The following is a 15591-nucleotide window of genomic DNA, read 5'->3' on the forward strand; positions in this document are numbered from 1 at the left end:
TCTATAGCTAGATTTCATTGCAGTTTGACGTGTGTTTGGATCATAATTTGGAGGAGTCTGTTTGCATATATTTTTTGTTAAGCCAAGGTTTTTTTACGGACATGTAATCATCATTTTGCAACCTTGTCTGAACCAGAGTGTTTGCGATACCTTAATAATTAAAGGTTGATTGCCGTCATGTAGGGCTAGGGATGGGCAGCACAAGCAAAAACACTATTCGAAAATCATGGCAACTATTCGACGATTTTTCGAATAGTCGTAGTCAAGTAGGTGAACTATGCATAATGCGAGGGGCAGGTGATCGCAGAAGATTTCAGTAACAGCGTGTGGAAAATGGCAGAGAGAATCACTTCAGGCTTCCCATGTCGGAGTAGAGCAGTGTCCCAACCAGGGGTCGCGTTAACCGGATATTCTCGGTCATTGACTGGTTTTTTACAACAATGACCGGGAAATCTGAAGGCCGTCGGCCATTTTGACCGGTTGCAATTACCACCCCTGCCCACCTGGCGGCAGAGTGCACAGTCAGTGGTTTAAGTGGCTGCCGTTTTCACACTGCAGAGAAAAAGTCATTCATCTGCTTCATGTAGCATTGTTGGACATAACGCCCTGGACATATCAGACGCGGAACCGAAGCATGGCGCCCAGCAGCGGGGGCAGTTTTCAGTCAGCGCCATTGTTAACCTGTAGTATGAAGCAGGATTTGAAGTTAGTGAGGTAATTTGAGGGTTAACTCTTGGATTTCAGTACTATGAAGCTGGGATAAATCACCATGGTAATTTATGCTGAACAGCTAACCTGTTCCAGAGCAGGTTAACTTTAGAGTATCGTATTTTCAGTATTTCTACATTTTCCGTTACAAGATTACATGGTATCTTTTACATTAACATTTTACTGTATGGCAGTCCCACACACTGTCAGTATCGTTTCATCACATATCATATGAAGCAGCCTACTTTGTTCGTGGTTCTGATGATGTTGCTCATAATTAACACCTCCTCCTCTTTCACATGATGCCACTCATGGCTGGATAAGAAAACCCAGAGCTGACTGAACTAGCTGATAACCAGCTTTGCAGTAGTGGTTACCCAGATGGCCAATGCTTGGGTTAGTCAACCCAGATAACGAAAAGATAGATAGTTGAACTGGCTTCATAGTGCAGGCCTCAAGTATTGTTGTCTGTAAATAACCAACCTGTTAATAGCCAACTGTATGTTCTTGGCTGCTATTTATTTGGAGACAACAGTATGATGCAGTTACACTGGACTGAAGCAGCCTCCTACTCAAGTTAGCTGTCCATCAGTTTTAAATGTCACCAACAGCATTTAGTGATTTACCACACTGACAGTGAATATTCACATATCTAAAGTGCCTCAAATCTCAGTATGCAAGGCTTGGTTGAACCACTACACAGCAGCTTTTCAGCATTTTCCTGTTCATCTCTATATGTGACAGAGCATTTCTTTGCTCCAAATGGGGACACGGCCTTGGCGATGACGTGATGCTAGCCTGGTCTAAAGCATCAGGGAGTGTAGTATCCATTTCTGCATACTGCTGAAGGACTCCATGGTGTGACAGAGTTATTGCCAGCACTTATGCATAAATGTATGTAATGCAGAGTATGTGTTTAGTCTTGCGAGCTCTTGAATACTGAGAGAACAAATTAAGCAATTAGCATTTTAACACAACCTGTGTGGTTTTTCCCCTCTCTGTTTCAATGTGTGACATTGTGAACAAAAATAGACTGATCTTCAGAAAGATGGAAAGTGCTGAGATTTTTTGCCATGGGGTCATCAGTTTTATTTCCATGTCACTAAGAACAGTTTCCATGCTGCAGACGTGTCCGCTCAACTTCACAAGCTGAGTCTTCCAGCATTCCTAGTCTCTTTGGATACAGGATACAGTTTTACTTTAAAGCTGTATGAAAATACATCACTGCTTACTTATTCAGAGCTGCACAGCTGTCACATATTTTCCATCTGCAGTAATCAAGTAACAAAACTTTTTAAAGGGGGGCAAGTTATTTTGCTTAAAGCGTTGGGGCTGCCTGTTGTGTGTATTTCAACAAGCAACAACAATGTGCCTATTTCCTGTTGTGTATAGTAATTTTCAGCCATTTTCAGAATAAAATGCGCTGTATGTATCCTTAAGCAGTGCAGTTTGTTCCTGGAACCCAAAACTTGTTGTTTACTAAGGGAATGCTGATAGGTACAAGATAGGTACTTATTGCTGAATCTCTGTTAACAGTTTTCATGTTAGGGTGTGAATGGTGTGGGCTGAATATGGAGAAAGAAACAATGGAGGTTTCAATTCATTTGTTAGGAAAGATTAAGTGTGTTGTCAAAACTATTCAATGCACTGAAGTTTACTTTGATAGATGAACTATTGCTGGGACTCTATCCTTCATGACTCAGTGAAATTAATACAAAAGACCTAACACCCGAAGCTAAACATCACCATAGCACTCTTAATTTTCTCATTCATATGTGTCTGTTTATGATTGCTGTGGGTAGATGTGGTTTGTTAGCAGTGTGGCCCATGCTCACAGAGAGCCGAGTATAAAAAAGGAACAAGGAGTGCTGTTTTGTTTTTACCCTCTAGCTCCTTAACCAGTTGATGTCATCAAGCTGGACTGAAGAGCATGATTTGCAGTTGTCTGTCAACTGACTAGATTAGAATTAGTCATGTTTTAGGAAAATGGCTTATTGTTGTTGGCTGCCAAGAGACGACAGGCACAAATGAACCCACTTGCTATTCCCATCACAATCATGTCTCCACTCTAAGTGGCGAGAAACCAAACAGAAACTGATTGATACTTCATCCGCTGGTGCTAGAAAATGCCATAAGAACTGAAATTGGGAAGCTACACATCTTGTGATAGACTGGTGACCTCTCCAGGGTGTACCCTGCCACTTTTCCAGGGCATGTTGGAATAGGCTCTAGACACTTGGCCAAGAATAGAATAAGTGGATATAGAAAATCGAGGGGTGCCTTGGCAACAAGGGCTGTCTTATCCTGAATATGACACCAGAAAAATTGTGTCATATGTCTCTGAGACAAGAAGTACAGAAACACAGTGTGTGATCAAACCCAGGCTTTTCAATGCTTTCCACACCACTTAGAAACAGTACCTCTTGGGCATGCACTTAATTCCTCTGATGAGCAGTGGGTAAACAGTGCCATGGTCCTGTAACTCAGGGGAAGGTAGCATTTATGAAATCCAAGTTACATTGGACCCAGCCTTGCTGTGGAAAGTTTAAAGCTTCAACCAAATGATAAGTTAAAATATACTTTTCAACAGTTTCTGGCAAAGTGGTAGGGTTGGGCAATATATACTGTTAGGCAATAAAAATGTTTAGCCATATCAGATTTTTTTGAGTTGGTCTGAGATCCAGTTAATACTGAGATAGCTATCCTTATCCCAGCAACAGACAATATCAAATTATTATTGTATTGTTGTCTGAATAGAATTTTCATCAAATTTATTGCAGTGAATCAACGCTGAAATATAAAAGTACATTAATCAAGCAACTTATTCGTCACATGCAGTTTTCAGTTCCACCAATTTGTAGTTGTAGTAATAATAAATAAATGTCAGTGTTTAGGATTTGGCAGGGTCATCATTCAGTATCCTTGTAGCCCGAGGGTAGAAGCTCCTTCTTAAGGCTCATTTATGCTCCCTTTACGTACGAAAATGTATACGTCCGTTTCAAACGATGTTACCGTCACTGCCCACATACTTCCATGCGTCCTTTACGTTGGCATGGATGTTAACCAATATATCCACCAGGAGGCAGCCCAGCGTCAAACGTTTATGACAACAACAAACTCAAAGACAAACATGGTGACTGTGGAGGAGATGTTGATAATGTACCTCTTGCATAAAAGACAAAAACAGGCAGCGTTGTAGGAGGCGGTGGTCGGTGAGGTCATTAAATACATCACGACTGGAGGACGGAGAATTCTTTTCTCTAGTACTGCCAATGAGAGAAATTGAATTGTTATTTCTTCTTCGTGTCTCACTAGAGCTACGTATCGGGTAATGACAGCAACACTGCCCCCACGGTTTCTGGTGGTACTGCTCTGTTTGGCCTGTATCCGTAAGCTTTATGGAAACGTGCAGAAATACAGATGAAATGAACGCAGAGCACGGACAGAAGGCTCCGTCCGTATCTGGATCCATATTTAACATTGAGCATAAAAGGGCCTTTAGCCTCTCATTGTTGGCCTGGTGTATCCAGTACCTTCTTCCCAATCTCGATATGTAGAATGATAGAAGATTGTATTTATATTGCCCACCCCTATTAAGAGGTCAGGGAGAAGATCCTCAAGTTGAGGATCCAAGGTCAAGCCACTTTATTTTCTAAAGTGTTCTTGACACAACCAGACCCTTGCGTGCTGTTGTTAAGCTGACCTTCTCCTGTGACCTTTCTGGGGGTGGATATGTAGAAGAGACTGACCCTACAGGGACTAACTAAAAGTAAAATTGTTAAGACTGTATCTAGACTGAACATACTAAGGCACCGCTGTCATTCATGAGTCCCTTGAAACTGTTTCCTGGTGTTAATTATATGTAAGCATCAGGACAATCAGTATTAATCAAAGTAAGAAAACCTGTCTGGTAGTATTAAAACGAGAACACTGAGGTCTTACACATATTGAAGATGAACAGATTTAATCCATCCATCTATTTATCCATCCATACAGCCATTATCCATAAGTTATCTGCTTATAAATGCCACAGATAATTTCTTTGCTCACACTACTTCATCAGTGGACTAACAGCTCAGCTTTCCACAAATGTGGATAGTTGCGGTTACAGTATGGTTGTCTGTGAAGGGTTAAGAATGACCTCAGGCATGAATGTACAGTGGACTGAGTGAAAGAATCGGAGGACTACAGAGATAGGCATGTTGCAAAGAGAGCAGCTATTGTTCTCTGGGCTTTTATACTCTCATTCAAGAGTCTTTTGCGTGTCTGATCTTCTTTATCATCCCTTTGTTTGAAGGCTGATGATACAGCTAAAACGGATATGAACTAGACAAATTATAACCCCCTGGAAGATTACGTTTGTCTCTGAATCAGCAAGAATTTGGCAAATTAAATACCAGTGTTTAAAAGTTTACTGTGTTACCAGGCATATTAACAGACAAGGTCTTCTTCCTTACATCCCTGGACTGGTCTGTTGGTCTTACTGTAACATTTCAGTGACTGAAATGTGTCAAAGTGTTAATGAAGTCAACTAAGGCACATCACAGCAACTAATGGACAACGTGGTGTAAACAGATCTTTAATAGTTTATGTTCACTCTTTCCATCCTCCAGATTTCCCTGGCGGATACAAGCTTTGCTGAATGTTGCCTTTTTATTATGGGAAATCTAGATCTCTTCCAAGCAGTGTTTTGAATAATAGCACTATTTCCTCGTCAGGTTTTGGTGAATGAGAGAATGAGGGCATGAGCCAGTGGTACTATCACGTCAATTAGTTTTGAAAAAAGTAACATTGCAGTTTAGGATTTGAATTTAACTTTTGACAGAGCCTTGAAAGTTCTGACAGCATAGGCATTAGCACATATCCACACCCGATGAGTTCAAGACTGAAATTATCAGTTTTGTAAGCTCTTGTTTATTATAATCCATGCGTGATGTCCACAAATGACCATAGTGCTAATGTGGCACGCATTTCCCTCTAACTGAAATGAACTCAGCAGGATATAATTTAACATACTTCAGCCTTGGAAAGTCATATGGAGCTTGACTGCGCTCCACCTTGGCCTGTCATCCTCCTGCCTGTAGAGCATGAATATTTAATGTTGGGTGCATGATGTAACTGGTATTTTGAAGAGACATCTTTACTCTCTCCAGATGCCTTCTCTTGTTTGAGTGGCTCTGATTACAGAGTAGATACAAGGTTTAGAGTAGACACAGAGACTGGGTGTGTCTGTACTCAGTGAGACACATGGGAACAATTACAGTGTGTGGGGCATTGACTCTTCTGTGTTTGTCTCTCTCTGTCTGCCTGTCTCTTTGCTTATGCTGTCTCTCTTAAGGTGGTACTGTGTCAGTGATGAAGCGTCTGACTCATAAGCCAAGCAGATTGTTGTTTTGTGAGTTTAGTGCTCTGTTTTCTAAATTCCTTGTTCACCTCTGTTGTATCCTAAGAAACTACAAGAGTAAAGACCAAAGTGGACTGACTCACCTTTTTCCGTGTCTTGCTTTAGTAGACAAAGAGAGTTCATGGCTCAGCTTTCTACCCCCTTATCGTTGTTATTCTCTTTTGTTTTAGCAGGGAAATTGTGGCTTTAACTTCATAAGGCTGAGCTTTAGCAGACAAGTCAACAAGTACAACCTTATCAGGCTTGACATTCAAGCATAAAGCCTGTCTTTTTTCCTCATGGTATTAAGTATTAGGTATGGCTGCGTCAATTTTTTTTTTTTACAACCAATTCAAGACCAAGGACCGGGACACAAGCTGCGTCTTTTACCATCTTGAAAACACAAGGTTGGGTGATGGGTGCTACTCTTGTGCCTCTGTACCAGCTTTCAAGGGCGCGGAGGCAGGTTGCGCCTGACTAAGCGACCAACTCATCACTGTATCATGGCCTACTTCCCAAGTTCAGAGTAAGTTCCCAAGTGTCAGAGCTGATCTTCTTCCAGACATTGAGTGGGTTTACATGGACAGTTTAATTCCCTTTTCATTCGGAATGAAAATTCATTCCTATTAAAAGTGATCTTGTAAACACCTAATTCAGAATGAAAATGGCCAATGTGATTGAAAATTCAATCCGATGTAAGGGGCTGGAATATTCCGTTTCTAATTCCGAATGAAAGAATTTCTCGCACTTGTATATACTCATTCCTCTTTAAGTTCATTCCGGTCTTTCTGCACAAGCCTGAAAAAGGCACTAAGAACGGCGGCGTCAAGCATGTTGTTATCCGGGGCCAAGACTACAGTGTTTTCTTCCGGTAAACGTAAACATGTAACATCCACCCCACCCCCTATCCAATCAGAAACCTTCCCTGCCCCAAGCCTTGTGTGGACCCGAATACAGCCGATTAAAAGGCGATTAAACTGATCTCCCATGTAAACCCTCATTCGGAATTAATATTTCCCATGTAAACTACCTGGAAGGACTTTAATTCCGAATGATTTCATTCAGATTTATTTAATTCTGAATGAGAAGCCATCATGTAACCATGTCCATTGTATTTTTTAGGCTTATAAATATTGTCCACAGGACAGATGTAAAGCTCTGGGTAACACTGCACTAAAATGATTTAACTTCTCCTTCATATTAACTATTGACTGAAATTTATGGAAGAATGGAAAGAAATCTGCTGGCTGTGATATTTTTGTGCGCGCTATTACGTTCCACAAGTTCAACTTTGTTTATTTCAGGGCTCAGCCATCGTTCCTTGTAAAATAGGCACTTGGGAAAATTTGCACCCCATTTCAGCAATTCTCTTGATTTTGAACATTCTTTCTGTATGTCTGCATTGACAACCATAAATGTGAGTGTGCACATCCGTGGCTTGTGTCCAGGCCCTAAGTCGTGATTAATGAGATCTTCAATTGGTTTGAGATTATCCAGTTTTCTGAGATGCAGTTAATACATAAGCTCTTCTCTGTCAGGTATGAAAGCTAAGACTGTTAGTGGATCGTTTGTTTTCTTGATATACTAATAAATGTATTGAATTAATCACCATGGACTACTTACTATTGTTTGGCCAGCTCAGAGGTCACATAAAAGGACCTTTAAGCTGGGAGAGTAAACTGAGTAAATCAAACATCAATGAAGAACTAGATTTAGGATTCCAAAGCCAGTGTCTTTTTTTGGCAGTCTTGAAGATTTGGGGCTTGTAAAGTTTAGAGTGTTTAAAGATTAGGTTGTTAACGTTCTTTGGAATGGTCAAACTGAAGCAAATGGATATTGCATAGGATATGAGCAAGAGTTAGTGAAGAAATACAATTAAGCTGAGAAAACAAAGGCCAATGGGGTCAATCTATACAGCTGAAGATCTGTAGACAATCATTCACCCTTACAACATATGTCCTCTTGTATGCTTGAACATATATCATCTTTTAGGTCTTTTATCTGACTGGTGCTTTCTCATCCAGATGCCTGCAACTGTCCCGCCACTGAAATATATATATCCATATATCTGTTTGGATGTTTATACATGGATGATATCCAATGCAGTTTTGCATTAGCTCTTCTGGCTGTCTTGGTCAGTCATAGTGGCATGAGAGCAAGCTGTCACATAATAATTCCTCCTTTGTTTCCCTCAAAATAGGAAAGCATTATGGCCTATCTACTTAAGTGATTTGAGGATGTTTAATCTTCATGCCACTCTTTGTTTTACGGCAGCAGCACCTCTTTGGCACCTGACCAGACTGAGACAGTCCATAACAAGTAATAGAAAATATTTTTTGGCACAGGTCTCTGCCTTTCCCATACCCTCTCCATCACCTCGCCTCATATTACACCTCCGGCTGTCTTTGTGTTAGTTTTGGCTCAATGCAGCTTATTGTTTCTTTCAAATTTACCAGAGGACTTTTTGTGACAGCATTACTCATTTATATTGCCAGTATACTTGTTGTAGAAACCACATGATTACACTGAAAAAGGTCAGTAAGATAACAGTTTATAGCAGTATCAGGGAGATATTGTATCACAGAAATCCTAACTGTGAACTTTAATAAAACATTAAAGCTCATATCAAAATTGATATCTTTTGAGTATGCCTAGAGGAAAAGCAGCACCCTACAACTCGCATCCTCTACCCAGTGATGCTCATGGTCCATGTTTCATGACCCACACGTGTAAAATTAGATTCAAGAGTAGGCGGATCACAGGAGGCTGATGAGTGATTTGATATTCAGAGTCAGTTATGTTTCATGTTGACAGCAAGCTGAATGCCTCTCATACCACATCAGATGTCTTTATTTTTGTTTAAACATCTAAGCTGAGAAAAGACAAACTATGGATACATACAATCACTGTGAGATCTGAAATTTAGTCATTGAGGATAAACAAACCGAAGCACCAACACTAGAACATTCCTGTTGGGTATTGCCAGTGCTGCATATTCTAGGAATGAGTCTCACAGTGGAATGGTACAGTGATATTTATTGGTGGGGAGAATAAAAACATGCTTGGTTTGGATATCTAGAGAGCCAGTTTGTTTTAACCCTTCAGTGTCTCTATGGCGTACACCCAAATGGTACTAATCTCATTACGTGATAGCCATGTCATAGTAGCCTAAACGTGGGCGAGCTCTAGTTGTATCTGCAGACCTTCTTCATTCTCAGCAATATTCTTTGTTGGGAGGCGAAGGTCATACTATGTGGTGTCACCTTGATCTTGGTCAAAGTTCAGTCTTGGAACTAGGGCTATACCCAAATATTCAGATATTCGAATATTCGTTTCTATGGGTAGGTATTCGTTATGAAAATTTGGTATGGGATATTCGTTTTTTTATTTACTTCTTTTTTATATATATATATATTTTTTTTTTTGGTGCTAAATGTAGTCTTTTTGTTGTTGGTAAATGTAGGTTATCAATAAAAATCAAAACTTTTAAATTGCATTGTTAAAAATGTGAAAATATAGTGTAGCCTACTGAGCTTGTGCGCACGGCACGCATGAGCGCATCCGTCTGAGGCTGTGGATCAATGCCAAGTTTTACCACTTTATCACTATTCCCTCTAACTTATAGCTGTTTTTTCGTAATCTTTTGAATTTAATATGAATTATGGAACCGTTTTTGTCAACGTTTGTTTCCCCCGTTTTGTACAATAAATTATTGTTTAAAGTTTCAACAAGTTTCTTTTGGAGTGCGTGACACAAGTGTGTTTTGAAAACAACCGCAGACTGTCACCTGCTCAACGCATCAGTACCTTTGAATGCCATGACAGTAATAGCCAATAATGTCAAAATATCATTTACAGACCGATTTAACAGACGATCACTGCTGCCTGACCCGCAGGTCCATTTGCGGGTCCCACGGGTTACGGGTCGACCCGCGCATCACTACTCAGCTCAGTCTATAAGGCTGTACACACAACAGTAAGGCTATAGACATTATATTCTATTCAGGCCGGCAGAACCAGCAGCGCATCGGCTCTACAGTGCATTAACCATTTTATTGCAGCACAGAGTGTCTGCCAGCAACCAGTTACTTGCAGAGGCTTCCTACAACTTGTTTCAACGGTTCCGATTTAATCAGAAGACAAATTAAACAGGATGACTAGCCAATGTGAAAATCAAAAGAAAGCATAGAATAATGTACTGAAGGAGACTGTTGTGCCATCACATTTTTTTGTGGTTTGAGAGCAAAGATCCGGTCGCCGCAATACAATTAGGTCCGAAAAAACCCCGGAGTACCGATACTGATACCAAAATATTGCCCCATTGCTTGCAGATTCTGGATAGACAGTAGTTAATTTGACCCAGAATTCTATGCCAATATTTTAGCTCAGATTGATGATGTCAAATGTGAGAAAGAAGTACTCTCCATTGGTAAGTAAATGTGGTTTGATGATATGAAACTATAGAGAATGAGGAAAAAGAAAACAGATCAGAGTGATATTCTAAGTTTTGAGAATGCCCTGGTGGTGCATTGACCCATTGTTTGACACTGCTAACTTAAAAACAGTGATCACAGAAACTGGCCATTAATTCAGGGAATGATGTACCCCTCTATATCATTCAGCCGAACTTTGGCTGACTCTTTAAAGCCATAAAACACTTGAAATCCCTTAACAGTGTTTTTCTGTCATCAAATAAAATTTGCTTTGACCTATGAGTCTTCTGATAATATTTTTGAAGTATTGGGTTCTGTAGTCTGGGTGCGATATCAAAGAAATTTCCAGACACTCCTCTCTCAAACATTCAGTTGCATCAAGTATTTTATTCCTAACTCTAAATCTTTTGGTTAGATGTGCAGATCCACTTTAAGAAAAGCACATAAGAGAAAGAGAGAGTGCACTTAAAGGTCATTGGTCATATTGCCATGTGTCTTTTTATTGGCTTCAGCTGCTGGAGGATGGAAGATACAACATACGCATGAACATACACAAGCACAAATACATATCTATACATATATATGGTAACAACCCTACAAGTGGAAGCACACTGATGTCATTAAGAGACATGACTAAAGGAGACATAAGGGGCCAAAGTGATGGAACATAACATAATTTGATGAGACAAAGGGAGGATACAAAATATGCTGAAGTAGAAAGAAAGACTTTTAAGACAGAAGTGATATTTAAGAGAAAGAAAAGACTGATCCAGAGAAGTGGTGATCAGCACAGATCAGCAGATCTAAGGAACCACTGCTCTCTGGCCTTTGAAAATTATGGAAACAGAAATGTTCCACTATGTCAGTGTTGCCTTGCTGCTAACAGCCCCTTTGCTGCAACAACACATGAAGTAGAGGGGAAAAACCATACCATCTGCTCAGGACATTCCTAATCATTGGCAGACCTTCCTTTATTGGCCGAATTCCTTGTAGGAACTGCTGATTTGTAAAAATGTGAACCCTTCCTCTCTGGCCTCAGCTATCCTGTTGCGAGTAATGTAAACGGCATGTTTATGTACACTGTATGTGTGTGTCAATGCTTTGTGTGCTAATAAGTCTTAATTTATTGCGGTGTTTTAGATGGAATTGCTGGACAAATTCCCAGTGGAAGGAGGCCAAAAAGACCCTAAGCGTAGGATCATTCCATTCCTACCAGGTAAGAGTTAAACACACTGTGTCCCCCAAGGCCCTTTAATGAACATACACACAGAACTCACGCAACTGTAGCTTGTTTGGAGGATTTGCTTTTTTTTCTCCCATTTATATGAACACCTTTTGGGGTTTAGACTGTTGGCTGGACAAAGATTAAAAGATTAATCAACTAATCCAGAGAACGTACAATGAAAATAATTGTGGCAGACATGCTTATGATAAGATGTTGCCAAATTATGCGCATAACAATACAAAAAGAACAGTGAACTCCTTGATATTCTTCCTTTGCTATACTGCTGTGTCCTCATCTCATCCCTGCTTCGTTTGATTTCTCCATCATACCCATTCGCACGCATTGGGTTACAGTGTGGGCAACAATGAGTCACTGATAGGCTGCGAATGAAGTGAGAAAAACAGAAAATTTTGCACACAAAAGAACCAACCAAAACATTTTGCTGCAACCATGATTGGTCATAACCACACTTTTCTTCTGTGATACATCAGAGAATATGTTTTCCACTTACCCTTAAACATTCAGCATTCATTCTCAGCATGTAGCCTACAGACATAGACAATTATACAGTATAGTGTTGAGACATTAAATGTCTGCCATTTTGACATAAGAAAACTCTACCTATGATCATTAAACTAAATTGTTACAATGCATAACATTCATTATAAGCTGTTTTTGGCTTAGCTGCACCATTGTCCTAGCTGAATCATCATTTCGTGAAAACCTAACTGGCCAAAATAACTGTTCTTTTTAGTTTGCATTACTTCCCTACAAGTACAAGTGGCAGTGAAGTTTGTTTAGAGTAAGGACTTTGGGTGAGCTTGACCAACTTTTGAAATAGTTTGAGATTCAGATCCTGCTGAAAGTAATCCTTTATGAGAGTTTGGGAGAAGGCCTCACCCAAAGACCCCACCCACATCTCCCCTACCAGGATTTGGATGAGTGGGGGATAGGATTTTTTTGTGGCCACGCAGGTCTGGAACTCATTGAGAGAATACACACACAAAAACACACACACACACTTCCAGACTGTTTGATGAACTCTAAGTAGGAGGAAGGGAAGAGAGTTTGAAAAACACTGCTTTTCATGCTAACCCTGACAGTACTCTCCCCACATAGAGTCAGACAAAGCACACTGAGCATGAATACTATTACTAATAATTCTCATCTACATTAAACTCTGTCCACTTCCTTCCTGCTTTTACCTTTGGACCCTGAAATTCTAGATTGTCTCTAAAATTTCTCTCCTCCTGCAGTGAAACTCTGAGTGTTGGTAGAGGGTTTAACTTCTTCTGTTTTCTGTGGAAGAAAATGACCATTGAAGTGCCCTAGAGGAAGACACCAAATCCCCATATGCTTCTTTGGAGCTGCCAAACACCAGAAGCTTAAGAGTGTTTGTGCTCCACATGGCTCCCTCCAGGAATGCCACTGTGGAACCATTTGCTTTTGTGGCACAATGTTGCTAGCAAACATCTTTTATGCTCAGTGCCTGCAATAAGTGAAGTTCACCATTACTAGTCTCAGACCCCAGATCAGATATGATTCTCTTAAATAGGTTCCCAAGCAGAAATTTGCCAGATTTGTTCTCTGACAGCCAAGAAAATCCTTCAGATACTTAAGAAAAGTCTGGACTGTGTGCTGAGAACAACCTAACAAGGCACGGAAGTGGTTTTCCCTCCTCGGTTTGGTTTGTTCAAGGCCCTGAGCTGTTTTTACTCCTTTGGTATCTCCACATCAGCAAAGTGGCTTGTCTGCATGTGTGGATCGTGCAGAATTTCTGCTGCCCAAAGCTTAGCTGTTGCATTTTCATCCCTTGCTGCAAAAAATACATGATTACATTGGGAAAAACACAAAACATATCAAGATGACATTTAATAGCAAAGGAAAAGGAAGTTTAAAATAGTTCAAACGTTGGCCGTTTAAACCCATAACTTTTTTCATACAGGTGGTCTACTCTTTTCTAATGTCAAGATTGAATAGTATGTGCTGAGTATCTTTAGGCCATTTGTCATCTGAATACATCTCATGCTGCTAAAATCCTTTGATAGGTTCATACATGACATTTAGATAAAGGTGATTTTTTTTAATCTATTTCCCCCAGAGCCATGAGCGATGCTCTTCAAAGCAGTGTCAGCAGGTCAGCCTTTGAAAAAAGAGCTGATACCAATTATCTAAAGTCAGGGTTGTTAAACTATGGGTCAAAACCCATGATGGAATGTGGGTCTGTTTTTTTAGGGCCCCTGCATGATAAAAGAGGTGATATTCTTTCATGAGCTCAGATCCAGCAGACTATAAATTTGTTGTTCGGGGTTCCATTTTTCCTGTTTCCTCTTAATGATAGATCTAAAGTAGGTACTTTTTCAGCTTTTCTGTTTGGCTGGGGATCTCTCTGCCTGCCACAGTAGGAGGCACAGAATGTTGGGCAGGTCAAATTATGTTTCTAAGGAGGATCTGAATAACATTCTCCATTCCGTCCTCTTTTAAAGGCAGAAACGCAATGTAACCAGTTACAATGACCTTGGTTTTTAGGCCTCATTCATATCACGTTCATCTCATCTGCTGAGCAATCACTGCTCTTGTCAACTTGAATGTGGTGCACCAGTAGCAGACTTGTGTTTTATGACAGCTTATGGAGATGTGTCTGGCCTTAGTCAGCAACTTGCCTAAGAACACAGTAATTATCATACGCACACAGCTCATTCTTAGAAGCTTCCCTCATGTTTGTTGAAGTGTTATGTAGAGCTTTTTGGGGCATGTTACTTCAGACAAGCCCAAGCCTCATCTAAGTCTTGAGTCAAGTTTCAACTCATTAACCAGCAACCAGTGCAAGTCAGTTAAGTTTTGTAATAGCAAGTCTCACTTCTAGTCTTGTGTTATTTGAGAGGTGACTTAAGGCTTACTGTTAGAAAACTTTGCAGTTGACTCCAAGTCAAATCTACAGGCTTGTAACAGCAAGTCATCTCAACTCTTCAGGACCAGTTCAAGTCACTTCTGTAATCGCAGGTACCATGTCAAGTTTTGTGAAAAGCGAAGTCCCAAACAAAGCCCGCTTATCATTGTCCAAAGAATTTTTTAACGTTTCCTGGATTTACAAGGTCAGAGTCGGTCAGACTTGATCCCCACCCCCAAGTCTCAAGTCAAGTCTTCAGGGAGTCAATTATCAGAGCAGTCCAGTCTTAGACAACATAAGTCCTAATTTTTGTGACTTAAATCTGACCAGAGTCCATGAATGAAGTCCAAGGCTTTGGTGTTATGTAAAGGTTTTAGCTTCTCAAAATCCCTCTGACGAGCCTAAATAGGGTGAAAAACAGGAGGAATTCATGTGTGGTGAGTCCAGTGATTAAGAGGTGAGTGGTGAGAACAGCTTTCTGTGTGTGAGGTGTGTTTCAAAGACCCTCTCTGTGTTTCCACCTCTGTCTGTCTCTCCTCTCCATTTAACTCCCTCACTCTCCCCAGGAAACAAAAGTTGTTTGATACCCTTGGTCACTGCTGGCTCTGAGAGGAGTCTGCCCTGCCTCAGCCGTGGCTCCAAGGCAGCAGCTTTCCTTCCCTTCCCTCCTCCCTCCCCCAACAAGCCCTTTTCTCGGCTGCACCCATGAGCTGCCCTGCATACAGAGTGGGCAGTGTTGAGTCAGTGCTTCTCTCCTGACCCCTGAGAGCTTTGGAAAACCGTCAAGAAAGCTTTCTCTTTGAGGAGTGACGAAGGGAGGAGAGGAAGAAAGAGACAGAGGGAGAGAGAGGACGGGAAGTACTGTAGGCGTCACAGGGTTGACTTTCAAATCTCTTTAGTTTTCATGAGCTGTCCAGACAGTGTGTCCTTTTGGTGGCTCTGGCAAGATGTTG

General features: G+C 40.7%; 1 protein-coding gene across 3 annotated transcripts in view; it reads left to right on the plus strand.

Moving 5' to 3' along the window:
- sh3pxd2b (SH3 and PX domains 2B) overlaps window positions 1-15591 on the plus strand; it is a 51708-nt gene that overhangs the window by 7658 nt on the left and 28459 nt on the right. For all 3 annotated transcript variants that reach the window (XM_049591719.1, XM_049591720.1, XM_049591721.1), the window contains exon 3: window positions 11664-11739. In XM_049591719.1, the coding sequence (XP_049447676.1) occupies window positions 11664-11739 (76 nt within the window). The remainder of the gene's footprint in view (window positions 1-11663; window positions 11740-15591) is intronic.

Source organism: Epinephelus fuscoguttatus, linkage group LG12 (assembly GCF_011397635.1).
Source record: "Epinephelus fuscoguttatus linkage group LG12, E.fuscoguttatus.final_Chr_v1".
Classification (NCBI taxonomy): domain Eukaryota; kingdom Metazoa; phylum Chordata; class Actinopteri; order Perciformes; family Serranidae; genus Epinephelus; species Epinephelus fuscoguttatus.